The sequence below is a fragment of the Pseudophryne corroboree genome, chromosome 5 (genome assembly GCF_028390025.1).
Source record: "Pseudophryne corroboree isolate aPseCor3 chromosome 5, aPseCor3.hap2, whole genome shotgun sequence".
Taxonomy (NCBI): domain Eukaryota; kingdom Metazoa; phylum Chordata; class Amphibia; order Anura; family Myobatrachidae; genus Pseudophryne; species Pseudophryne corroboree.
Window position 1 is genome coordinate 412,028,486 of NC_086448.1, and position 27,124 is coordinate 412,055,609.

General features: G+C 46.9%; 1 protein-coding gene across 1 annotated transcript in view; it reads right to left on the reverse strand.

The window, feature by feature from the left end:
• Positions 1-27,124, reverse strand: part of TENT4A (terminal nucleotidyltransferase 4A) — a 383,360-nt gene that overhangs the window by 311,782 nt on the left and 44,454 nt on the right. The window contains exons 3-5 of the mRNA XM_063922770.1: positions 17,734-17,857; positions 17,340-17,386; positions 918-1,038 (exon numbers count right to left, since the gene is read on the reverse strand). Of these exons, the coding sequence (XP_063778840.1) occupies positions 918-1,038; positions 17,340-17,386; positions 17,734-17,857 (292 nt within the window). The remainder of the gene's footprint in view (positions 1-917; positions 1,039-17,339; positions 17,387-17,733; positions 17,858-27,124) is intronic.

A 27,124-nucleotide genomic window follows, 5' to 3' on the forward strand; every position in this document is an offset into this window, starting at 1 on the left:
TTATAGCATAATTCAGACAAACAAATTACTTTTGTTTTAAATTAAAAAAAAAATGCTAATTAAAGACATTTAATTGCCTGCTAACAAATTTTTTTGTTTCAGTAGCATTTTTTGAGAAGTTTGTACAATTCAATCTCAGAGTATGAGCCAGACTGGGAATTACCTTCAAAGCATACAAGCCCACATTTACTTATGTCTAAAGTGGGGAGGGACCCAAAACATCACACCCCCGTTCCTGAATCCAATGTCACAGGAAGCGCAATTATTCTCTTACAGCAGTGAGGACTGCATCTGTTTTATTGCACCACTACAGTAGCAGTGCAGGAAGTTGTGTTGCTATGTGTTATAGGGTTGCTGCAGAGGTGAGGAAATGTGGTGCTAGAGGGGCGTGGCCATTCAGCATTGCACACACTTCTGTACCCATAGGGATCTATTACCAATGCTGCAAAGCATTTTCCACTTGTAAATGGTCAGTATTTTACATGATGTTTATTCAATTTTTTTGGGGGGGCACCTTCAATAAGTGCAGCCATTTAATGCAGCCCTTGACTAGGAAAGGTTGCGCATCCTTGCTTTAGATACTACCAATGGCTTAATTTCTTTAGTTGTGTGATAAATACAGTCAATACGTGACTGCAGTCAGGTGTGTTGTTTAATAAATTGAGTAAAGTATCAGTTTCTGGCATACTTTATATATACTACATTGATATCAGTGTTACGCAAGAGCATACACTTTCTTCACGGTCCACAGGTCTAACCTTCCCAGCTTCAGACAATAAGCACTGCATTCAACTTACAACGTAGAGCCACAGAAACCTCAAACCATCTGAAGCCAGCACAGTGCCGGACACACAGAGACCACTTTGTACTAAATTTACACAGTCCATAGTAGAAAAAGTGCTCTAGTCAACACGTACCGCTGCTTTGTCCAGTACTTTAATTGAATGAGGCTCTGCCACATTACGTTTGCGTAGTGCGTGTTCCAACAGCTGTAGAGGAGGACGCTCCCACTTTCCAAAGACAACAAGATCTATGTCACTGGAAATAAAACAGAACTTTAGGTGAATGAACAGTCACTTTACTTGCCACCAGTAAATAGAGAACACAAACGTAGAATTTTACTTCACAAAAAAAAAAAAAAAAACTTATGCTGCTTAAGCTTCCCCAGTAAGTAGGAACCACGGAGCAGTCACAGGCGCATCCAGCAGCCAGTGCATACAAGGGGCAATGGTGCCAGTGATAATTCACAAGCTATTAGGATGTACTAGCAAGGTCAACTACTCAAGGAAGAGACTGCACAGGGTCCGCAGGTGACAATGGGGTCGATTCAATTCACCGACAGTTGAATAGTGCAGAGCATTAGCTCCTGTCGCTATTAAATTCAGCTCAAGTTAAGTCGGCGAATGCCCGTTCTCCCGGACTTAACAGGTTGTTTTGTCGGGAGAACGGACATTCTCCGACTTAGAATCAGCCTCGCGCCAGCACTTGTCGGATTTCCTCTCATCCCCCGAGGGTGAGAAGAATTCCCGACAATTAGTGTCACTGTATTGAATAGCGCCGGGAGCTAATTCCTGGCGCTATTCAACTGTCGGTTAATTGAATCGACCCCAATGTGGTCACGTAAGTACACAGAAGGAAATGTGTGTATACCAGAAGGAAATATGGGGGGACCTGTGTGCAAGAAGGAAATATGAGGGGGACCTGTGTACAAGACTGGTGGAGGAACCTTAAGAACACGAACGCAGAGGGACCAGATGAGCTGCACCAGGGATTCAAATTCAGGTGATTGAGGAAGGCAGACAAGATAAGCCAACTGCACATCCAAAGGGAGAAAAAGGGAGAGAGAGAGGGAGGGGGCGACTACTATCCATTATAATATTATATTAGTGTTCACTCTAGCCGTCTTTCGCGGGGCGCTGCGCCCTGCCCCTTTTCTGAGTGTCAGAACGCGCCCTGCCAGTTTGTGCCCGCCCTGCTGATTAGTAAAGGACTGCCGGGCCGCACTGCCACTCCTCCCTGCCTCAGGATTGTTGCGCTAATGCGCTCACAGCTCTCGGCAATACTGTAGGCTGCTGGTGGGATGAGGAGGGCTGGGTTTGCCTCTCCCGCCGAGGTAACCCCAGCCCTCCTCTGTGTACATGACCCTATAAAAGAGGACGCTGGGTAGGATCAGTGTGGCAGCCATTTTCATCCAGCTCCGCGGTGTGTGAGGGGGGACCAGCGCGATCACTCCCGCAGCATCAGCCCCCCAGTAAGTTGTATTGACACACAAACTTAATTTAAGACTAGTGCTGCCAGACTAAGCTATTTATCCTACTGTATATACAGTAGGTCGCCTGGTGCCCCTTTAGTTTTAATCTGGCAGCACTCAACTAACCTTATTGTGACACATTACCTATGAATTACAAATGAATGTGTAAGAGATCCAAGTCCTAACAAACTGCTGGTTTCTTCCACTGGAGACAATGGTGACTGTTTATTTTTTTTCCTAATGGCCATTCAGTTTTTGGCAATGTATCTGCTTTATTACCCTGGAGAGCTACCAGTTTCTAAACGGCCCTGATATATTCTGAAGTGTCTTAATAGAGTTTATATAATTTAATGAACTATACAAACCCTATTGAGACACTTAAGAAATAAACTGGCAGCATATGAATGTTATATAAACCATTCTGGGACACCTTCGCTTCAATCTGACAGCACATTTAAACTTGAAATACGACATGCTGCCAGTTTATTTCTAAAGTGTCTCAATCGGGTTTATATAGCAACACGTGCTGCCAGTTTAATTCTTAGTGTGTCTCAATAGGGTTTATATAGCAGTATGTGCTGCCAGTTTTTTCTTTAATGTCCCAATAGGGTTCATATAGCAACACGTGCTGCCAGTTTAATTCTGATGTGTCTCAATAGGATTTTAATACTTACCGGTAAATCCTTTTCTTAGTCCGTAGAGGATGCTTCAAGAACCATGGGGTATAGACGGGATCCACAGGAGACATGGGCACTTTAAGAATTTAAAAGGGGTGTGAACTGGCTCCTCCCTCTATGCCCCTCCTCCAGGCTCCAGTTAGATTCTGTGCCCAGTGAGACAGGATGCACAGTGAGGAGCTCTCCAGAGTTTCTCAGAAAAAAAGACTTTGTTAGATTTGTTATTTTCAGGGAGACCTGCTGGCAACAGGCTCCTTGCATCGTGGGACTGAGGGGAGAGAAGCAGACCTACTTCTCTGAGTTCAAAGGCTCTGCTTCTTATGCTACTGGACACCTTTAGCTCCAGAAGGTCCGATCACTTGGTGTGCCTAGCTGCTCGTTCCCGGAGCCGCGCCGTCACCCCCCTTGCAGAGCCAGAAGATAGAAGCCGGGTGAGTAAAAAAAGATCAGAAGACTTCAGTAACGGCAGAAGACTGCTTTTGAGGTACTGCGCGCCATGCTCCCACATACAGAACGGCACTGAAGGGTGCAGGGGGGGGGGCACCCTGGGCAAAATAAATTCTCAAAAATACGACTGGCAGAAGTGTATAAAGTGCCTGGGCACTAATTACAGACCCCCGCCAGTATAAATATGAAAAATTAAGCGGGACTGAAGCGTGCCATGAAGGGGGCGTGGCTTAACACTCACAGCTCTGACCAGTGCCATTTTCTCTTCACAGAAGCTGCAGAGACGCTGAGCCTGGCCTCCCACACTGCTGTGCAAGTAACAGGGTGCAAAACGGGGGGGGGCCACAAGAGATTTGGTGCTAATTATTTGATAGTAAAAGCGCTAACAGGTCTGGCCAGTAGATTACTCGCTTCAGAACCGGGATAGGCACTGGGCTGGCAGAACTCCCTCTGTGTTTCTCTAACAGGCTTTGTTGTGGGTCTGTCTCCTATAGCCCCAGTGTGGTTGTGGGTGTCAACATGTCTGAGGCTGAGTGCTCTTCCCAGGAGGAGGCTGGAGTGGGGACAGAAAAGGCTGTGGGAGTGACCGTGTCAGCACCGCCGGCGGCTGATTGGGTAAATATGTTGAGTGTTTTGAATGCAAATGTGGAACGGTTGACTGAGATTAGATAAATCTGAGTAAGAACCAGATATGGAGGAAATCCATGGAAGATACACTGTCACAAGCTCAGACCCCTTCGGGGTCACAGAAACGTACATTTACCCAGATAACAGATACGGATACCGACACGGACTGATTCCAGTGTCGACTATAGTGATGCCAGATTGAATCCTAAACTGGCTAAGAGCATTCAGTACATGATTGTGGCAATAAAAGAAGTGTTGCATATAACGGAGGACCCTGCTGTTCCTGATACGTTCCTGTATGTATAAAGGAAAGAAACATGAGGTAACGTTTCCTCCCTCATGAACTGAACGCTCTTTTTGAAAAGGCTTGGGAAAAACCTGACAAGAAGGTACAGGTTCCCAAAAGAATTCCTGTGGCATATCCGTTTCCTTTTGGGGACAGGGAAAAGTGGGAGTCAACCCCCACGGTGGACACAGCTCTATCGCGTCTATCCAAAAAGGTAGCGCTTCCGTCTCCTGACACGGCAGCCCTAAAGGATCCTGCGGATCGTAAGCAGGAAAATACACTAAAATCCATTTATGTCACTGATGCGGACTCTAAGAAGGCGATGGAGTCTTTACCGTTTAACGGTAGTGTCTTATTTGGTGACGGCCTCACTGACCTGGTATCTACGGCTACCGCGGGTAAGTCGTAATTTTTACCTTATGTTCCTGCACAACAGAAGAAAAACGCCCCACTATCAGATGCAGTCCTTTCGGCCCAAGAAATAAAAAAAAAAAAAAAAGGATGAGGGTCCTCCATCCTTGCTGCGAGAGGAAGAGGAAGGGGAAAAAAGGTCACAGGCTGTGGCAAGTTCCGAAGAGCAGAAGTCCTCTCCGGCTTCTACCAAATCCACCGCATGACGCTGGGGCTCCTCTGCGGGATTCCGCACCGGTGGGGGCACATCTCAAACTCTTCAGTCGGGTCTGGGCGCAGTCGGACCGGGATCCTTGGATACTAGAAATAGTAACCCAAGGGTACAAATTAGAGTTAAGACGTGCCCCCTCACCGATTTGTCAAATCGGCCTTGCCAGCTTCTCATCTACAAAGGGAGGTAGTATGCGTTGCAATACTAAAGCTGTGTCAAAATCAAGTCATTGTCACAGTTCCCCCGTCACAACATGGGGAGGGTTTTTATTCGAGGCTGTTCATGGTCCCGAAGCCGGATGGCTCAGTCAGACCGATTCTGAACCTAAAATCCCTAAAAAAAAATTATGAAAAAATTCAAATTCAAGAAGGAATCTCTCCGAGCGGTGATCTCCAGTCTGGAGGAGGGGGATTTTATGTTGTCAGTCGACAAAGGATGCTTACTTACACGTTCCCATATATCCTCCACATCAGGCATACCTGAGGTTTGCTGTTCAGGATTGTCATTACCAATTTTAGATGTTACCGTTTGGTCTGTCCACAGCACCAAGGATTTTCACCAAGGTTATGGCGGAAATGATGGTTCTCCTGCGCAATCAGGGAATTACAATTATCCCGTACTTGGACGATCTCCTCAAAAGGCGAGGTCCAAGGAGCAATTGATGAAAAATGTTGCACTCTCACCGACGATTCTGCTACATGGTTAGCTCCTAAACTTGCCAAAATCACAGTTGGTTCCGACGCGGCTGTCGTTCCTGGTTAGGATTCTGGATACAGAATTACAGAGAGTTTTTCTTCCAGTGGAAAAGGCTCTGGAATTACAGAACATGGTAAAAGATTCTGAAACCAGCAAAGGTGTCAGTTCTTCAATGCACTGGGGAAGATGGTGGCGGCCTACGAGGCCATTCCGTATGGCAGGTTCCATGCCATGGTGTTTCCTAGGACTCTGCCATCTGGCGTGTTAAAGCTAAATATTTATCTTATAACATTCACTATATGTGGGTAAGAGACTCAGTACGCAATTGGCGTATGGGGTACCGTAAGGGTACGCACTTAGTGTAGCAGACGCTTAGCCGTGGTTGAGACGCACATGCGGCACGCTCGCTCACAGCTTAACGCTTGGTGTCGAGCACGCTATAGGCGGCCAACTACCGTAATGCTACGCTACCAGCGTAGCGGACGCTCGTGACCACGAGCGGCGCAGACGCTCACGGGATGACACTCAGTAAACCTTGTATGCAACACAATGAAAGGCTGAGCCTATACTGTAAACCTTGGTTTTGTAATGTGAGCACAATGCAATGCTAATTAACCTCTATTGTATGAAAGCCTCTTGAGCGATTGAGACGCTCTGAATACTCTCAGCAATGTAATAAACACACAATACCTTGCTAAGGTTCCAACACCTTTACTAACAATGTCTAGCTATGTAAAAAGGGGAAAACAGTTAATTCATACACTACAAACTAACATCAATATCTAAGCAGAATAACTACACATAAATATACAATAGCGTCACAATCTTATACAATAACAGAGAGTGAGAGAATATGGCAAATACAAACAGGGAATAAGTTGGCTACAGAGAATAACTTACACACACTGGGGAATGATCGCAGCGCAGTCCTGGTACCAGCTCCGAGTTAGTCAATGATGAAAACCGTTTGTGGAGAGAAGACTGAGCTGGCCAGGCTGGCTGTCCTTATATACACTGCGTACAGTATACTACAAAGGGACCTATAATCTCATTGTTCATTGGACACAGGAATGTCTCCTCGCATCATAACAAAAGGTCATAGGTTAGTTTGAACAGGTGGACTGTGACTATATCAAACTGCTCAGGTGGGAGGGAATCTCAGAATTCCCGCCGCATGGATAATGAACCGCAAATACAGTAAATGTCCAGAAACTACTAATAGACATAACTATACGCAGGAGTGATTAATCTTTACCTAACCAGCACCGGATTGTTTCTAATAAAATGTTCTTTAGTTAGGTACCAAACACAACTGCTCAAACCCTGTCTGACCCTTCGTATCATGCAAAGAGGAATTCCTCTGTTCAGCGACCAGTTACAATAAACAAACTTACAGTTATTATTAAGGGGAACATTACCTATAAAACATACTATTTGGATTTACTATGTAACATTTGAGTCGCCCGCTAGACGCACACAAACACTACCGTAAAAGCACATACCACGCGTCAATGCGCACGGCCGTAGAAGCTTCATTACGCAACTGCGAATATGCGCACGCACGGGAGAGAATGTGCACGTGCAGCGAGCAAGCGCATGCGGTGAATATATGGCAACGTGTAGCATGATATTTTTCCGACTTTGACAGGCGATACCCTGAACTTTGCACCCGCTTAACAGTACTCGTCCCTGAGCAGCCCCATTCATCTCTGCACTGTGACTGCAGTAAGCCGCTTCCTCACAGCACGCGGCCAACTAGCCTCCCGCAACTGCCGAACGGGAACAAGCCACAGCAGTACCGTACCCTGGAGAGGCACTGCACGGACACCGCACTTCTGGCAGTTGTCTCATACCAACACGCGGCATCCAGCCTCCTGCGATCACTGAACGAAATATATCCCTCTCACCAAGCAGCCACGCTGTGGGCACTGCAGGACTTTCAACCGAGGATGCTCGGTTGTACCAGCCCACATGAGAGGTATTCTAACAGCATAACCCACTCAGCCTATCTCCAATACGGCAATTACATTGTATCACGGAACTGCAACATTTCTATACTGCTAATCAGTGGCAAACTGAACTGTACCCATTCAATTTGATTGTGGACTCATACTTATCCATTATTCACTATCCCTATTCAGAGTACAATCAGTGCTATATGGTCTCTTGCTGCTACTCAGTTACTATTATTGGTAAATAAGTCTTGCCTTTATACCATCAGGGTGCAAAGCAATAACATTATCTCACGGTATCTAAGTTTTACTAATCATTTTGTGTATACATGTTTTTATTTTTTTTATTTGTTTAATAAACCCCTTTTTATACACGTCGGCTCTCTGCTATCATAATTTTCCCTGTTACTTTGCGCAGCCGTTTCTACGATCTCCATCCAGGAGAGTGGGGTCTTCATCAAGAGGTCTTTGCAGACGGTGACACCGTGGGTGTTTCTGTCGGTCTATGTGTTCCCTCCACTTCCATTTATTCCAAAGGTGATAAAGATTATAAGAACAAGGGTTCAGGCGATACTCATTGTTCCAGACTGGCCAAAGAGGGCCTGGTATCCAGATCTTCAGGAGTTGCTCATAGAAGATCCCTGGCCTCTTCCTCTATGGGAGGACCTGTTACAACAAGGTCCGTGCGTGTATCAAGACTTACCGCAGCTGCATTTGACGGCATGGCGGTTGAACGCCAAATCCTAGCCAGAAAGGGTATTCCCAATGAAGTCATTCCCACTCTTCATCAGCATTACCACCGTATTTGGAGAAAATGTGTCTTGGTGCGAGTCCAAGAAGGCTCCTACGGAAGAATTTCAGCTGGGGCGTTTGCTCCATTTTTTGCAAGCAGGTGTGCATGCGGGCCTAAAAAGTTAGGCTCTATTAAAGTACAAATTTCGGCCTTATCAATTTTCTTCCAGAAAGAATTGGCCTCCCTTTCAGAAGTTCAGACCTTCGTGAAAGGCGTGCTGCACATCCAACCTCCATTTGTGCCTCCTGTGGCACCGTGGGATCTTAATGTGGTATTGCAGTTCCTGCAATCTCATTGGTTTGAACCTTTACGTAAGGTTGAGTTAAAATTCCTTACTTGGAAAGTAGTCATGTTGTTGGCCTTTGCATCCACAAGGCGGGTATCTGAATTGGCGGCTTTGTCTCACAAAAGCCCCTATTTAATCTTCCATGCTGATAGAGCAGAGTTGTTATTGTTATTATTACAGGTTGAGTATCCCTTATCCACAATGCTTGGGACCAGAGGTATTTTGGATATCGGATTTTTCCGTATTTTGGAATAATTGCATACCATAATGAGATATCATGGTGATGGGACCTAAATCTAAGCACAGAATGCATTTATGTTTTATATGCACCTTATACACACAGCCTGAAGGTAATTTTAGCCAATATTTTTTATAACTTTGTGCATTAAACAAAGTGTGTCTACATTCACACAATTCATTTATGTTTCATATACACCTTATATACACAGTCTGAAGGTCATTTAATACAATATTTTTAATAACTGTGTGTATTAAACAAAGTTTGTGTACATTGAGCCATCAGAAAACAAAAAGTTTCACTATCTCACTCTCGCTCAAAAAAGTCCGTATTTCGGAATATTCCGTATTTCGGATATTTGGATATGGGATACTCAACCTGTATTATTATTATTATTATATTTTATTTATAGAGCGCCACAAGTGTTTCGCAGCGCCGTACAAAGGACAGTACAGGGAGACAAAACTTAGCATAACAGTAAATAAACAAAAATGGAGTGCAGGTAACAAACCACCACAATTCTCGAAACATAATACAGCTTAGATGTAAGTAGCGACGGAGTAATCATTGTACTACTTGGGGCTGGCGGCCATAGATAGAGAGGAGCCATTTACCAGTAGGAGAAAAAGCAGGAAAAGATGGTTGCTGAGTGAAATGTGTCAAGAAGAGGGCTTAGACAAGAGGAAAGAGGGCCCTGCTCTGAAGAGCTAACAATCTAGTGGGGTGGGGCGACAGACAGATGACATGAGGTGCAACCAAGCAGGTAGAAGCCTGATGGTGGTATGCGAGCAAAGGAGAGATATCCAAGGCATGGGGCAGGGGGATGGAGGAGCAGCCTAAGGACTAGGTTATGCATTGGAGGGGTACGCTTTGATACATAGGTGGGTTTTGAGTGCCCGTTTGAAGCTTTGCAAGGTCGGGGAGAGTCTAATGGATCGGGGGAGCGCATTCCACTGAAGGGGTGCAGCACGGACAAAATCCTGAACTCGTGCATGGGAAGCAGTGACCAAGGCAGAGGAGAGGCGACGGTCATCAGCCGACCGTAGTGGGCGGGAGGGAGTATGAAGGAAAAGGAGGTTGGAGATGTAGGGAGAAGTGGAATTGGAGATGGCCTTGTATGTGAGGGTGAGGCGTTTGAAGAGGATTCTGTAGGGGAATGGGAGCCAGTGTAGATTTTGTTGAAGGGGAGTGGCAGAAGTGGAGTGGCAGGAGAGGAAGATGAGCCTAGTTGCAGAGTTGAGGACAGATTGGAGGGGAGCGATGTGGGAGCATGTGAGGCCAGTGAGGAGCACATTGCAGTAGTCGAGTCGTGAGATGACCAGTGAGAGGATGGTAAGTTTAGTTGCACTCTGGGAGAGAAATGGCCTGATGCGAGCAATGTTGCTGGAACCGACAAGATTGCGCCAGGGCTTGGCTGTAGGGTGCAAAGGAGAGGGAGGAGTCAAGAGTGATGCCCAGGCAGCGGAGTTGGGGAACGGGGGAGATGATAGTGTTGTCAACAGTGATAGATATTTGTAGGGGGTGTTGCTCTGGCTGGGGGAAAGATAATAAGTTCAGTTTTGTCCATGTTGAGCTTCAGAGAGCGCTCAGACATCCAGGAGGAGATGGCAGAGGCAGCTGGAGACCTGAGAGAAGACAGAGGGGGACAGATCAGGAGAGGAGAGGTAGAGTTGTGTGTCATCAGCATAGAGGTGGTATTGAAGGCCAAAGGAGTTAATGAGTGCACCCAGGGAAGAGGTGTACAGAGAGAACAGAAGGGGGCCTAAGACAGAACCCTGAGGGAGACCAACAGGAAGGATGGAAGGGTGTGAGGTGGTTCCGGAGGCAGACACAGAAAAGGAGCGGTTAGTGAGGTATGAGGTAAACCAGTCAAGGACTGTGCTAGAGAGGCCAACGTTTTGGAATGTGCGGAGGAGGAGAGGGTGATCCACGGTGTCGAAGGCAGCAGAGAGGTCCAGAAGGGTGAGCAAAGAGAAGTGGCCCTTGGATTTGGCCGAAAGCAGGTCACTGGTGACTTTCACCAGGGCAGTATCGGTGGAGTGGAGTGGAGTGGGCAAAAGCCAGATTGTAGTGGATCAAGGATGGAGTGGTCAGAGAGGTAGCTTGTGAGACGGCTGTAGACCAGTCATTCAAGTAGTTTGGAGGCGAAAGGGAGGAGAGAGATGGGGCGGTAGCTAGTGAGTGATGAAGGGTCGAGGTTGGCTTTTTTGAGAATATGGGATACCAGAGCATATTTGTATGGTGAGGGAAAGATGCCAGTAGAGAGCGATAGGTTAAAGAGGTGAGCAAGGTGGGAGCAGGTAGTGGGGGGTAGGGAGCGGAGAAGGTGGGAGGGGGTCCAAGGGGCAGGTTGTGGGGGGGGGGTGGGGGGGGGGGGGGGGAGGAGGAGGATAAGATGAGGGAGTGGACTTCCTCGTCTGAGGTGGGACGGAAGCAGGACAGGGAGGGATAGATGAACGGGAGAAATGGTGGGAGCAGGGGGGCAGCAGAGGGGTGACGGGAGGAGATGTAATTTTGAATATCCTCAATTTTGGAGATGAAGAAGGAGGCAAAGTCAGTGGGAGTGAGGGGAGGGAAGGAGGAGGGGGCGAAGGAGAGTGTTGAAAGTTTCAAAGAGTCGGCGTGGACTGGAGGACTGAGAAGAGGTGAGTGTTTGGAAAAAGGATTGCTTGGCGAGAGAGAGCAGAGCTATAGGAGGAGAGAATAAACTTGAAATGGAGAAAGTCCGCCAGAGAGTGGGATCTCCTCCAGGAGCGTTCTGCGGAGCGTGAACATTTTTGTAGAAATCGTGTAAGTTTGGTGTGCCAGGGTTGGGGTTTGGAGCGGCGGAGGGGGACAGAGGAGAGGGGGGCCACAGAGTCAAGAGCAGCAGTAAGGGAAGAGTTATAGAAGGAGGCTGCCTGGTTGGGACAAGTCATAGTGGAAAGAGGAGAGAGGAAGGTCTCGAGGGAGGACAGGATAGCGGGGTTGAGGGACCCGAGATTGCGTCTGGTGATGGTAGGTCTGGGTGTGGAGCGGAAAGAACTCGTCAGCAATTTCTGCCAAAAGTGGTTTCATCATTTCACGTAAACTAGCATATTGTGGTGCCAATGGCTACTGGCGCATTGGCGGAATCAAAGTCTCTCGATGTGGTCAGAGCTTTGAAAATATATGATGCCAGAACGGCTCAGATTAGGAAAACAGAGGTTGTGTTTGTCCTGTGGGCTCCCAACAAGATTGGGGCTCCTGCTTCTAAGCAGACTATTGCGCGCTGGATCTGTAATACGATTCAGCAGGCTCATTCAACGGCATGATTGCAGTCACCGAAATCGGTGAAAGCCCATTCTACCAGAAAGGTGGGCTCATCCTGGGCAGCTCCCCGAGGGGTTTCGGCATTACAGCTTTGCCGAGATGCTACTTGGTCGGGTTCAAACACCTTTGCGAAGTTTTAAAAGTTTGATAACCTGGCTGAGGAGGTCCTCTTGTTTGGTCAATCTGTGCTGCAGAGTCATCCGCGCACTCCCGCCCGTTCTAGAGCTTTGGTATAAACCCCATGGTTCTTGAAGCATCCCCAGCATCCTCTAGGACGTATGAGAAAATAAGATTTTAAACCTACCGGTAAATCTTTTTCTCCTAGTCCGTAGAGGATGCTGGGGACTCCGTAAGGAGCATGGTGTATATACAGGCTCTGCAGGAGGCTCTGCAGGAGACATGGGCACTATAAAGAACTTTAGAATGGGTGTGCACTGGCTCCTCCCTCTATGCCCCTCCTCCAGACCTCAGTTAGAGAAACTGTGCCCAGAGGAGACGGACATGACGAGGAAAGGATTTTTGTTAATCTAAGGGCAAGATTCATACCAGCCCACACCATCCACACCGTACAACCTGGAATATACAAACCAGTTAACAGTATGAACAAAACCGTATCAGCCAACGACTGATCTTAACTGTAACATAACCCTTATGTAAGCAACAACTATATACAAGTCATGCAGAAATATGTCCGCACTGGGACGGGCGCCCAGCATCCTCTACGGACTAGGAGAAAAAGATTTACAGGTAGGTTTAAAATCTTATTTTCTCTTACGTCCTAGAGGATGCTGGGGACTCCGTAAGGACCATGGGGATTATACCAAAGCTCCAGACTGGGCGGGAGAGTGCGGATGACTCTGCAGCACCGATTGAGCAAACATGAGGTCCTCATCAGCCAGGGTATCAAACTTGTAGAATTTAGCAAAAGTGTTTGACCCCGACCAAGTAGCTGCTCGGCAAAGCTGTAAAGCCGAGACGCCTCGGGCAGCCGCCCAAGAAGAGCCCACCTTCCTAGTGGAATGGGCCTTTACCGAATTTGGTACCGGCAATCCAGCCATAGAATGAGCCTGCTGAATCGTGTTACAGATCCAGCGAGCAATAGTCTGCTTAGAAGCAGGAGCGCCAACCTTGTTGGCTGCATACAGGACAAACAGAGCTTCTGTTTTCCTAATTCGAGCCGTCCTGGCTACGTAAATTTTTAAGGCACTGACTACATCAAGAGACTTGGAATCCTCCAAGTCCCCGTAGCCACAGGCACCACAATAGGTTGGTTCATACGAAACGATGACACCACCTTAGGCAAAAATTGAGGACGAGACCTCAACTCTGCTCTATCCACATGGAAAATGAGATCGGGCTCTTATGACACAAGGCCACCAATTCGGACACCCGCCTTGCAGATGCCAAGGCCAACAACATGACCGCCTTCCAAGTGAGAAACTTTAACTCAGTTTGAAGAGGCTCAAACCAGTGAGATTTTAGGAACTGTAACACCACGTTAAGGTCCCATGGTGCCACAAAAGGAGGCTGGATGTGCAGCACTCCCGTCACAAAAGTCTGGACTTCTGGGAGAGAAGCCAATTCTTTCTGGAAGAATATAGAAAGGGCCAAAATCTGTACCTTAATGGAGCCTAACTTTAGGCCCTGTCCTTCCCAGCTAGGATTTGGTGTTCACCCGCCATGCTGTAACCGCGGTAAGTCTTGGAACACGCAGCGCCCCTGCTGCAACAGGTCCTCCCTGACAGGAAGAGGCCATGGATCTTTTGTGAGCAGCTCCTGAAGATCTGAATACCAGGCCCTTCGAGGCCAATCTGGAACAATGAGAATTGTCTGCACTCTTTTTCGTCTTATGATTCTCAGTATCTTTGAGATGAGAGGAAGAGGAGGGAACACATAGACCGACTGAAACACCCATGGTGTCACGAGGGCGTCCACCACTACTGCCTGAGGGTCCCTTGACCTGGCACAGTACCTCCGAAGCTTCTTGTTGAGATGTGACGCCATCATGTCTATTTGAGGAAGTCCCCAAAGACTTATCTCTGCAAACACTTCTTGATGAAGTCCCCACTCTCCTGAATGGAGATAGTGTCTGCTGAGGAAGTCTGCTTCCCAGTTGTCCACTCCCGGAATGAATACCACTGACAGAGCGCTTACGTGATTTTCTGCCCAGCGCAGAATCCTGGTGGCTTCCACCATTGCCACTCTGCTCCTTGTCCCGCCTGTGACATTGTCTGATTGAATCAGAACCGGTAGGTCGCGAAGAATATTCTCCGCTTGTCGTAGGACGTTGTATATGGCCCTTAATTCCAGTATGTTGATGTGTAGACAAGCCTCCTGGCTTGACCACAGTCCCTGAAAATTCCTTCCTTGTTTGACTGCTCCCCATCCTCGGAGGCTCGCGTCCGTGGTCACCAGAACCAAGACCTTAATGCCGAACCCTCTAGAAGGAGAGCACTCTGGAGCCACCACAGGAGAGACACCCTGGCCCTGGGGGACAGTTATTTTCTGATGTATCTGAAGGTGGGACCCGGACCACTTGTCCAGAAGGTCCCACTGAAACGTCCTCGCATGAAACCTGCTGAAGGGGATGGCCTCGTAGGTCGCCACCATTTTCTCCAGTACTCGAGTGCATTGATGGACTGACACTCTTTTTGGCTTTAACAGGTCTCTTACCATGTTCTGGAGTTCCTGGGCTTTTTCCCTCGGGAGAAAAACCCTCTTTTGTTCTGTGTCCAGAATCATGCCTAAGAAAGATAGCCGAGTTGTTGGACCCAACTGTGACTTTGGTAGATTTAGAATCCATCCATGTTGCTGTAGTACTCTCAGGGAGAGCGACACGCTTTTCTGCAACTGTTCCTTTGATCTCGCTTTTATCAGGAGATCGTCCAAGTACGGGATAATTGTGACTCCTTGCCTGCGTAGGAACACCATCATTTCCACCATTACCTTGGTGAACACCCTCGGGGCCGTAGAAAACCCAAACGGTAACGTCTGAAACTGGTAATGACAGTCCTGTACAACGAATCTCAGGTATGCCTGATGAGGAGGATATATGGGAACATGAAGATATGCATCCTTTATATCTAATGACACCATAAAATCCCCCCCTTCCAGGCTGGAGATTACTGCCCTGAGCGATTCCATCTTAAACTTGAATCTTTTTAAGAACAGGTTCAGGGATTTTAGATTTAGAATGGGTCTGACAGAGCCATCCGGTTTCGGGACCACAAATAAGTTTGAATAGTACCCTTTCCCCTGTTGTGTTAGGGGAACCTTGATAATCACTTGCTGTTGACACATCTTTTGAATTGCAGCTAAAATTATCTCCCTCTCTGGGGGGAGAAGCTGGTAAAACAGATTTTAAAATTAAATAAATCCTTTTCCTCGAAATGTCCGTCTCCCTGGGCACAGTTCCAATAACTGGAGTCTGGAGGAGGGGTATAGAGGGAGGAGCCAGTTCACACCCCTTTTAAAGTCTTAGAGTGCCCATGTCTCCTGCGGATCCCGTCTATACCCCATGGTTCTTGAAGCATCCCCAGCATCCTCTACGGACTAAGAGAAAATAATAAAAATAATAGTTTAATAAACTATATAAAGCCTATTGGGACACTTCAGAAATAAACTGGCAGCACATGAATGCTATATAAACCATTCTGGGACACCTTCGCTTCAATCTGACAGCACATTTAAACTTAAAATGTGCTGTCAGATTGAAGCGAAGGTGTCCCAGGATGGTTTATAAGATACAATGTGCTGCCAGTTTAAGACACCTGCATACATATTACAGTATGTACATCATTTTGCCCTTCTAAATTAAAATGTGCCCTCCCCAAGGACAGCACCCTGCCCTAAAAAATTCCTAGAGTGAACATTATTATATTATATATATATTAAATAAAACACGGGCTAAAACAAGCCGAATGGGGGGGAATGGAACTCAACTCAATAGCCCCAACTTTTCATTGGTCATCCCTACACTATGCATCAGATATCCAAAGTGTGAAAGCTTAAGAAAAAAAAAAAAACACACACACACCTCTAATAAGCACTCCTTATAAACGGCAAGGTTACTGTAAATGTTTTTCCTCCTAACACCACTTTGTAACAGAATCCTTTCATATAATACGACACAAGGAGTTCAGTGTTATTAAAGATTGCCAACAGCAGATGAAGGACAACTGGTGAGGAAATATTACTGTCACAAGCGTTGTGCAGCAATAACTACTGCTACATGGTCCTATTAAAACTATAGCTAAATCGCAAATTCTAGAAAAGATGCATGCAAACACAGATCTTCGAGGGAATGAGCCCTAAGAAGAAAGCAGTGATGCCTTGTTTCCATTGATACTTTTGACTTCAATTTCTTAAATTGTTTAGGTCTGAGAATATATGTACTGTAAGGGGTCACCTTGTTCTGCCTCCCGCAAAGTCCTTGCTTAATAATTTACCCCATTCCCATCAGCAGCACAGTGGTTGTCCTGCATCCTCTAAAGTCAGTCCGGTCACTGCAGTGGGAGTCGTTAACTTTTAAATTGCACTCCCTTCCTCCCAATGCGTACGTCGGGAGATGGGGCAGGGTTTAGTGGACAATAGATTGTTACACACTTCGGTCTATGTAACTTTGTAATAGTCTAATGATATATACCTATTTGCAAGCTTCAAATTATTTTCCATAGCTTTAAAGCCATGTAGTTCTACGTAGGAAGAGTTCCTGCCTGAACAGGACTTGATGGGTTCCAAGCAACTTCCCTATTCATATGGTTCCTTGAGAGGCCATCAGGAATGGTCCTAGATTCAGATTATCTGTAATCTATTCACTGTTGCCAATCTGGGGGACTAAACAAGTGGGGCTCACTCTCCATGCAGCTCATCATCAAGCAGCAGTTTACAAACACAGGCCTTGTCTCAAGAATCAGGTTTTGTTTTTTTTTACCTACTGGTCCAATGTGTCCATTTTAACAACTCTCACCTTCGAAACAATTCACCAGTGCTGTCAAGATAAGCAGTGTCTCAAATCAGAAAAGCTAATTAGTTATTGTCTGAGGCAACCTGCTCAACAAAAAAACAAAACCACGTTTTCAACATTCAGGAATAGATCAGAATACATTTAACAAATAATAGAGACCAACTATAGAAATTGGGAAAACACCAAGAGAGTATATTTTCATCTCACCTTGTTGGTAGATAAAGGCCTGTACTGAAGCTTCCAAAAATTTGAACCTAAAAATAAGAGACATCCACCATATGTCCATGAAAACTTCTAGAGAAATCTTTAATATATATATATATATATATATATATATATATAAAAAAAAAAAAAAAATGTAAAAAAAAAAAAAAAAAGAACACACTACAACAGAAAAACCTACAACAGAAAAACAAATCTTTCAATAATAATAATAAAGTGTGAGTGTGTACACATACATACATGAGCATTGCACAGTTAATTTGTCTATAGAAAAGATGCATTCAGTTCTGCCCAGACCATACAAGGCGATAACTAAAATCGATTTTTCATAAAAACGAAATTTGTCTCAAATGGAAGACTTTGGAAAGCATGCACTCACATCAGCTGAGGGCCACAGATCCTTTATAACAGTTTCAATTCTATTCACCACCTCTCTTCTCATTGCAGCTTCTTCAGGTCTTGGAGAAATGAAGTCATAGAAATCCAGGATTTCTTCATGCAGACTAAAAATTAAAGTTGGGATCATTAATGTGGCACAACAAAGTTCACAGCATTTTAGGAGAGCAGAGAAACGTGATTATGCCTTGGAAGTTTTCAAAACTTAACCAGAGTACACACAATACGGTATTGTAATGAATTGTGTGAATCTGCAGGTCTAATGGGATGACTCCAAAAAGGTATGGTTACATGAAGCATGTAATGATACATTGGGGCAGATTCAATTGTGGTGCGTGCTACCTGCTGGCTGTCTGAAGGAATGGGCATCTATCAGAGCCATTCAATTATTACTCCGACAGACGATCACTAGCTGTGACAGTCACCTTTTTTCGCACCCCCCCCCCCCAGTCTCCCCACTTATAAGCCAATACACAGCAGTATGTGACAAAAAAAAAAAATTGTTATGTTGTAATCACCACACAAATTCTCCAACATAAAGGTTATGCCAGGTGCAGTATAACTCCAAACACATGAACCAAGATAATAAAAAAATAAAAATAAAAAAAAATAATAATAATAATAATAATAATAATAATAATAATAATATCAGAGACCTAAAATCTGATCAGAGTTTCAGCTACGATAACATGTAACTAATTATACACTCTAAATTTTTTGTACTACATATAAAGCATACATTTGTCACTAACCGTAATAAGCAGCGAGCAAGCTAGTGGATTTCAGTTCAAACATGCATTAGATAGCACAACATTTGACTGAGTTTCATAGGCAACAGATGGGTGTAGTATGAGTGGCCGGGATCCCGGCCACCGGTATACCGACAGCTGGGCGAGCGCCAATGAGCCCTTTGCGGGCTCGCTGCACTCACCACGCTGCGGGCATGGTGGCGCGCTACGCTATTTAATCTCCCTCCAGGGGGGGTCGTGGATCTCCATAGCGTGAGAATATGTGTTGGCATACTGGTGGTCGGGTTCCCGGCGCCTGTATGCTGGTCGCCGAGATCCCAGCTGGCGGCATACTGAAGACCACCTTAACAGATAACCACCTGGCCCATCTAGAGCGGCCACTGATTTTCTAATGAAACTACGGGCAAGAGTCACATGTTGCTCTGCAAACGGCACTTTTCGCGATTGCGCCAGCACTTTAGTCAGGTTTAGCCGCTTTGCGCGGCTAAACCCGACCTCTATGGGCGCGATCAGGGGGATAACAAAACCCAGTCGAAAATTGCCCCCAATTGCCTGTCACTTTAGACGAGAGATTCAATTGAATTCCATCCTATGGTGGGAAATTCAAGTCTTATTGCACCCCCTACCTCCCATTAAAAAAGTGACAAAAAGATAAAGCGGCGATATTCAAATGCACCCCGTTATCTCGGCCGTTATAGTCTGGTTCAGGCGCGCAAAGCACCTAAACCAGACCAAAGTATTAAGCGTGATCATGAAAAGAACCATTTGGGCGCCCAAACGGGTCTCTTGACGCACATTTCAGCACTGAAATGAACTTGTCACACCAGATGGCAGTGACATTAAAATAGGGGGGGGGGGGGAACGGGACACATTTGCATCCAGCGCTATGAATGCAAAAATTGACCTCCACAGTTAAATGATGTACTATAGATATAGACCGGTCATTTCCTGGGCTTTGCAGAACCCCTCACCCACCCAAACGCTCTAGCTGTCCATACTCTGAATCTCCACATCCAAAAAGAAAGTACACCTGCTGGGTGATCAAGATAACATGACCTGCATGGGGTCCTGAGGGTGGAGTTTGAACCACACCACTGATGAGACAAAAACACTAGTAAAAGTTTAGGGCACTACACATTTAAAGATCCGCTGCCAAGCTGGCCGACTCAGCAGCAGGGAGGGGTGGCAGTGACGGGGGGAGTGAAGTTTCTTCACTCCCCCCCGTCACCCGGCTCCATTGAAGTGCAGGGCAAATATGGACGAGATCGTCCATATTGGCCTGCATGTACAGCCGACGGGTCACCAGCGATGAACGAGCGCAGGGCTGCGCATCGTTCATCGCTGGCGACTCCACTCTCAAAGATATGAACGTTATCTCGTTCAATAATGAACGAGATCGTTCATATCTTTGAGGATTATCGCCCAGTGTATAGGGCCTATTTATCTTGTGCAAAAAACAAACTATCCCTCCCCCCCTAATAAAAGAAAAACCCTCAGAATAGGGAAGGGTGTTCATTTACATTTGAAGGATGGTTGCTCCTCCCTACAGCCTCCAGGTGGGGGGCCCTGCTGTACCGATCAATCAGCAGCAAAGCACACACTGGAGGAGGGTGCAGGGATGCAGAGGACTGAATGTCCCTCTGATTGCCAGCTGCTAAAAGAATATCTTCTGGTCCTCTGTTGACAAACAGAACGCACAGCCAGGTGAGGTCACCACACCAGGCAAGAGGTTAATGTGTGGGGGTAACCCTACAACCATGAGAATAAAAAGACAGCTGTTACCACGTAATCCTATGAAAGTTAGCCCTTGACAAAATCAGAAACACATCCAATTTAAAAGGAAGTTTTATAGCCATGGCTTTTCTACGGGTGGTATTCAGTACGCCGACTGACGGGATCCCGGCGCACAATATACCGGCGCCGGGATCCCGACAGCCGGCATACCGACACTTCTTCTCCCTCGTGGGGGTCCACGACCCCCCTGGAGGGAGAATAAAATAGCGTGACCATAGCGTGGCGAGCGCAGCGAGCCCTCAAGGTGCTCATTTGCGCTCGCCACACTGTCGGTAAGCCGGCGGTCGGGCTCCTGGCGCCGGTATGCTGGTCTACGGGAGCCCGACCGCCGGCAGATCGTAGTGAACCCCTTTTCTACAGCTTATATAAACACGGAATCTTTCCATCCTTCGTTAAAGCGCTAAAATATACTTTCAGGGTGAAAACAGACATCCCTTTAACAGAGGTTTTTACCCAGTAAATTTCCAGGTAAACCCGGGTCGTTTGTGCAAGAGTAATCCTGGGCTAAAAATACAGTGACTTCACCTCTAATGTAAATAGGATTTTCATTACCTGCCGGTAAATCCTTTTCTCGTAGTCCATAAGGGATATTGGGGAGACTTAGTACGATGGGTATTGACGGGGTCCAAAGGAGCCAGTGCACTTTAAATTTCTTCTCTGGGTGTGCTGGCTCCTCCCCTCTATGCCTCCTTCCACGGGTGAGATTTATACACCAGCACACCACCAACGGCTGGTAAACCAAAGAGCAAAAGCTGAACAGGTAACCACAGAAAGACAACCTGCAGAAAAGTCAATGCACTGAGGCAGGCGCCCAATATCTTATTGACTACGAGAAAAGGATTTAAAATTACCCATTTTCTCTAGCATCCATAAGGGATATTGGGGAGACTTAGTACGATGGGGACGTTCCAAAGCTTCCAGAATGGGTGGGTACGTACGGAGACTGCTGCAGCACCGTCTGCCCAAACTGGGTATCCAACTTGTATAACGTCAAAAGGTGTTCTACCCCGACCAGGTAGCAGCTCGGCACAGTTGCAAGGCTGAGACTCCACAGGCAGCCACCCAGGAAGATCCCACCGCTCTTGTAGAGTGGGCCTTTAGAGACTGTGGAAAAGGTAAGGCTGCCGACACATAGGCCTGTTGGATAGTAAGCCTAATCCAACAAGCAATGGACTGATTAGAAGCAGGGCAACCCTTTTTCTGCGCATCATATAGCACAAACAAGGAATCCGTCTTTCTGATCAGGGCCATTCTTTTGACATAAATCTTCAAGGCTCGCACCGCATCCAATGCCTTCGGAGGAGCAGAAGTGCCAGAACCTGACGGAACCACAATAGGTTGATTCAAGTGGAACGCAGAGACGACCTTCAGCAGGAACTGCTACCTAGTCCAGAGCTCCGCTCTGTCCTCGTAAGAGACCAAGTAGGGACTTTTACACGATAAGGCCCCCCAATTCTGAGACATGCCTAGCAGAAGCCATGGCCAGTAACATCACTGTCTTCCACATGAGGTATTAGTCTTCTACCGTCAGAGGTTCAAACCAGGAGGGTGCCATGGGCAGCAGAAAAGGAGGTTTTATGTGAAGTACCCCTTGCAAGAAGGTCTGAACTTCTGGCAACACTGCCAATTTCTTCTGGAAGAAAATGGAGAGAGAGAGACAAAATCTGGAGCTTAATGGAACCCAGACGTAAGCCCTTATCCACACTAGCCTGCAGGAAACATCCCAAGTGGAACTCCGTAGGCGGATACGTGCATTCCTCACACCAAGAGACACATCTTCTCCAGATGTGATGATAGTGTTTTGACACCACAGGTTTCCTGGCCTGCACCATGGTAGCAATGACTCTTCTGGAAAGGCCCTTGTGAGCTAGGATGTTCCGCTCAACCTCCATGCCATCAAACGAAGTCGCCGTAAGTCCGGGTAGATGAACGGTCCTTGTTGAAGATCTTAGTGGTAGAGACAAAGGGTCTTCGACGGACATGTCCAGAAGATCCACATACCAAGCCCTCCGAGGCCAATCCGGGGCAATCAGAATTCCCTGGTCTGATTCCTGATTCGCTCGAGCATCCGTGCGAATAGAAATCGGAGAAACCAGGTAGACCAGCTAGTAAAGCCACGGTGATGTCAGGGCATCCACCGCCCTCGCCTGAGTGTCCCTGGTTCGTGAGCAAGACCAACTAAGCTTCTTGCAGAGTCGAGAAGCCATCATGTCTATTTGTGGGCAACCACACCGGTCGATGATTTGCTGAAACACCCGATTGTGAAGCCCCCACTCCCCCGGGTGCAGATCGGGAAGACTCAGAATGTCCGCTTCCCAGTTGTCCACTCATGAAATCAAGATTGTGGACGGTGCTCTTACATTTCTTTCTGCCCAGAGGAATATCTTTGACACCGCTCGAATGCAGGCACTGCTTTTTGTCCCTCCTTGACGATTGATGTATGCTACTACTGTGGCGTAGTCGGACTGTACCTGGATCGCGTGATCCCCGATTAGAGGAGAGGCCTTAAGCAGAGCATTGTAGATCGCCCGAAGTTCCAGAATGTCCACCTGCCATGGAACTGAGCCCCTTGGGTGACCACTTTCCATCCTCTCAGACTCGCATCTGTAGTGAGGATCCAATTCTGAATCGTGAAACTTCGGCCTTCCAGGAGATTGGAAGACTGGGAAACCCTGGCCTGAGGTGACAGCCGTACCATCCGGTACATCTGAAGATGTGATCGGGACCACTTGCTCAGGAGATCCAATTGAAATGTTCTGGCATGGAACCTCCCATATTGGATCGACTTGTATGAGGTAACCATCGTCCAACAATCTTATGCAAAGACGGATGGATATTTGAGCAGGTCGGAGAACCATGCGGACCATCTCCTGAAGTGTCCTCCAGGAGGAAAATCTTCTGGGCCACAGTATCCAGTAACATCCCAGGATCAGGAGCCGCTGAGTTGGCTCCAGGTGGGATTTCTGTAAATTGAGAATCCACCCATAGTGACAGAAGTTGGACAGTGCGGTCAATATGGAGCAATAAAAGCTCCCTGGATCTTGCTTTTATCGGGAGATCGTCCAGGTAAGTGACAACAATGACCCCCCGGACCCAGGGCTGGAACACCATCTCCGCCATTACCTTTGTGAACACCCTCAGAGCTGTGGACAGGCCAAAGGGTAGCGCCTGGAACTGGTAGTGATCATCCAGTAGGGCAAACCACAGATAAGCCTGATGAGGTGCCCAAATCTGAATATGGAGATGGGTGTCCTTGATATCTAGGGCGACTATGAATTCCTGCTCTTCCAGGCCCACAATCACTGCTTGCAAGGATTCCATTTTGAACTTGAAAACTTTTAGGTAATGGTTCAAGGACTTTAGATTCAAAAATGGGCCTTACCGAACTGTCCGGCTTCGGTACCACAAACAGGTTGGAGTAATAACCCCTTCCTCGTTGTTGTATTGGTACTGGAACAATGACATGGGACTGGACCAACTTTCGGATGGCCTGTTGCAATGTAACTTGCGTATCATCCAAAACGGTTAAGTTTGATTTGAAAAATCGTTGGGGAGGAGCACCATGGAACTCCAGCTTGTAGCCCTGAGAAATGAGGTCCTTGACCGAGCTATCCTGGCAGGAACTCTCCCAGATGTGGCTGAAGCGACGCAGTCGAGCTCCCACCTAGAGATCCCCTCGAGGAGGGTGGGCACCATCAAGCTGAGGACTTCGTGGAAGCAGAAACTGATATTCTGTTCCTGAGAACCAGTGTTTGTAGGTCTTCTTGTCCTACATCTGGTGCCTCTAACCGCATTGGAGGCACCTCTGGCCCTAGATCGAAATCTTGTAGACAAAAAGGACTGAACAGACGGCCCCGGGTAGGAACGCCTAGCCGGCTGGGCCCCAGATGGGAGAAACGTGGAGTTCCCCATAGTAAACTAAGAAACTATGTATCCAACTCAACCCTAAGAGCCATTCCCCAGAAAAAAAGGAGATATTCCACACTGCGCTTGGACTCTGCGTCCGCTACCCACTGACGCAACCACAAGGCCCTGCGCGCTGCCACTGCCATGGCAGAAGTCCTAGCATTAATATTGCCCATCTCCTTGAGCGAGTCACACAGGACGCGTGCAGTGTCCTGAATGTGCTTCTGGAGAGTCAACGTGGTGACCAGAGGCATATCCCCGGAGAAGCCCTTCTGAATTTGAGGAGCCCACGTGTGAATGGCATGGGTCATCCAGCAACCCACTATGACCGGCCTTTGCAAAACACCTGCCGCTGTGTACACAGATTTAGTGTAGTATCTTTTTCTGTCCCCAGGGTCCTTTATGGTAAAGGAGCCCAGGGACAGGCAGCACCGCCTTTATAGACAGTCGAGAGACTGATACATCAACCCCTGGGTGTTTGCCCCAGAAATTACTACTTTCAGGAGCAAATAGGAAAGTGTGCAAAAATTTTGGACACTTGGTATTTCTTGTCTGGACATTTCCAGGCTAAATGAAACAGGTCATCTAACAACTGCTGTGACGCAGTATCCTCTAGAGCAGTGATTTTCAAACTTTTTTTTACCCGCGGCACACCGGATATTTTAAAATTGCCAAGGCGCACCATCAGTTCCCCACAGAAAGAAAAAAAAAAAAAAAAAAAACATTGACCTTCATATTAAAAAAATAAAAAAAATCCACATCCCCACATGATTCACATTGTTCTCCCAATAGAACCATAAATCCTTATTCTCCCCACATTAATCCTATTGTTCCCCACAGGAGAAAAAAAATAATAAGATTTTAAATCTACCGGTAAATCTATTTCTCCTAGTCCGTAGAGGATGCTGGGGACTCCGTAAGGACCATGGGGTATAGACGGGCTCCGCAGGAGATAGGGCACCTAAAAAGAACTTTGACTATGGGTGTGCACTGACTCCTCCCTCTATGCCCCTCCTCCAGACCTCAGTTAGAGAACTGTGCCCAGAGGAGATGGACAATACAAGGCAGGATTTAGCAATACAAGGGCAAGATTCATACAAGCCCACACCAATCATACCATGTTACCTGGAACATACATAACCAGTTAACAGTATGAACAAAAATAAGATTTTACTTACCGATAAATCTATTTCTCGTAGTCCGTAGTGGATGCTGGGGACTCCGTCAGGACCATGGGGATTAGCGGCTCCGCAGGAGACATGGGCACAAAAATAAAGCTTTAGGATCAGGTGGTGTGCACTGGCTCCTCCCCCTATGACCCTCCTCCAAGCCTCAGTTAGGATACTGTGCCCGGACGAGCGTACACAATAAGGAAGGATTTTGAATCCCGGGTAAGACTCATACCAGCCACACCAATCACACCGTACAACTTGTGATCTGAACCCAGTTAACAGTATGACAAACGTAGGAGCCTCTGAACAGACGGCTCACAACAATAACAACCCGATTTTTTTGTAACAATAACTATGTACAAGTATTGCAGACAATCCGCACTTGGGATGGGCGCCCAGCATCCACTACGGACTACGAGAAATAGATTTATCGGTAAGTAAAATCTTATTTTCTCTGACGTCCTAGTGGATGCTGGGGACTCCGTCAGGACCATGGGGATTATACCAAAGCTCCCAAACGGGCGGGAGAGTGCGGATGACTCTGCAGCACCGAATGAGAGAACTCCAGGTCCTCTTTAGCCAGGGTATCAAATTTGTAGAATTTTACAAACGTGTTCTCCCCCGACCACGTAGCTGCTCGGCAGAGTTGTAATGCCGAGACCCCTCGGGCAGCCGCCCAGGATGAGCCCACCTTCCTTGTGGAATGGGCCTTGACAGATTTAGGCTGTGGCAGGCCTGCCACAGAATGTGCAAGTTGAATTGTGCTACAAATCCAATGAGCAATCGTCTGCTTAGAAGCAGGAGCACCCAGCTTGTTGGGTGCATACAGTATAAACAGCGAGTCAGATTTTCTGACTCCAGCCGTCCTTGAAATATATATTTTCAATGCCCTGACAACGTCCAGCAACTTGGAATCCTCCAAATCGCTATTAGCCGCAGGCACCACAATAGGCTGGTTCAGGTGAAACGCTGACACCACCTTAGGCAGAAACTGAGGACGCGTCCGCAGTTCTGCCCTGTCCGAATGGAAAATCAGATATGGGCTTTTATACGATAAAGCCGCCAATTCTGACACTCTCCTGGCTGAAGCCAGGGCCAGTAGCATGGTTACTTTCCATGTAAGATATTTCAAATCCACCGATTTGAGTGGCTCAAACCAATGGGATTTGAGCAAATCCAAAACTACATTAAGGTCCCACGGAGCCACTGGGGGCACAACCGGGGGCTGTATATGTAGTACTCCTTTTACAAAAGTCTGGACTTCAGGAACTGAAGCCAATTCTTTCTGGAAGAAAATCGACAGGGCCGAAATTTGAACCTTAATGGACCCCAATTTGAGGCCCATAGACAATCCTGTTTGCAGGAAATGTAGGAATCGACCCAATTGAAATTCCTCCGTGGGGGCCTTCCTGGCCTCACACCACGCAACATATTTTCTCCAAATGCGGTGATAATGTTGTGCAGTCACCTCCTTCCTGGCTTTTACCAGTGTAGGAATGACCTCTTCCGGAATGCCTTTTTCCCTTAGAATTCGGCGTTCAACCGCCATGCCGTCAAACGCAGCCGCGGTAAGTCTTGGAATAGACACGGTCCCTGCTGAAGCAGGTCCGTGTTAGAGGTAGAGGCCACGGATCTTCCGTGAGCATCTCCTGAAGTTCCGGGTACCAAGTTCTTCTTGGCCAATCCGGAGCCACGAGTATCGTTCTTACTCCCCTTTGCCGTATAATTCTCAGTACTTTTGGTATGAGAGGCA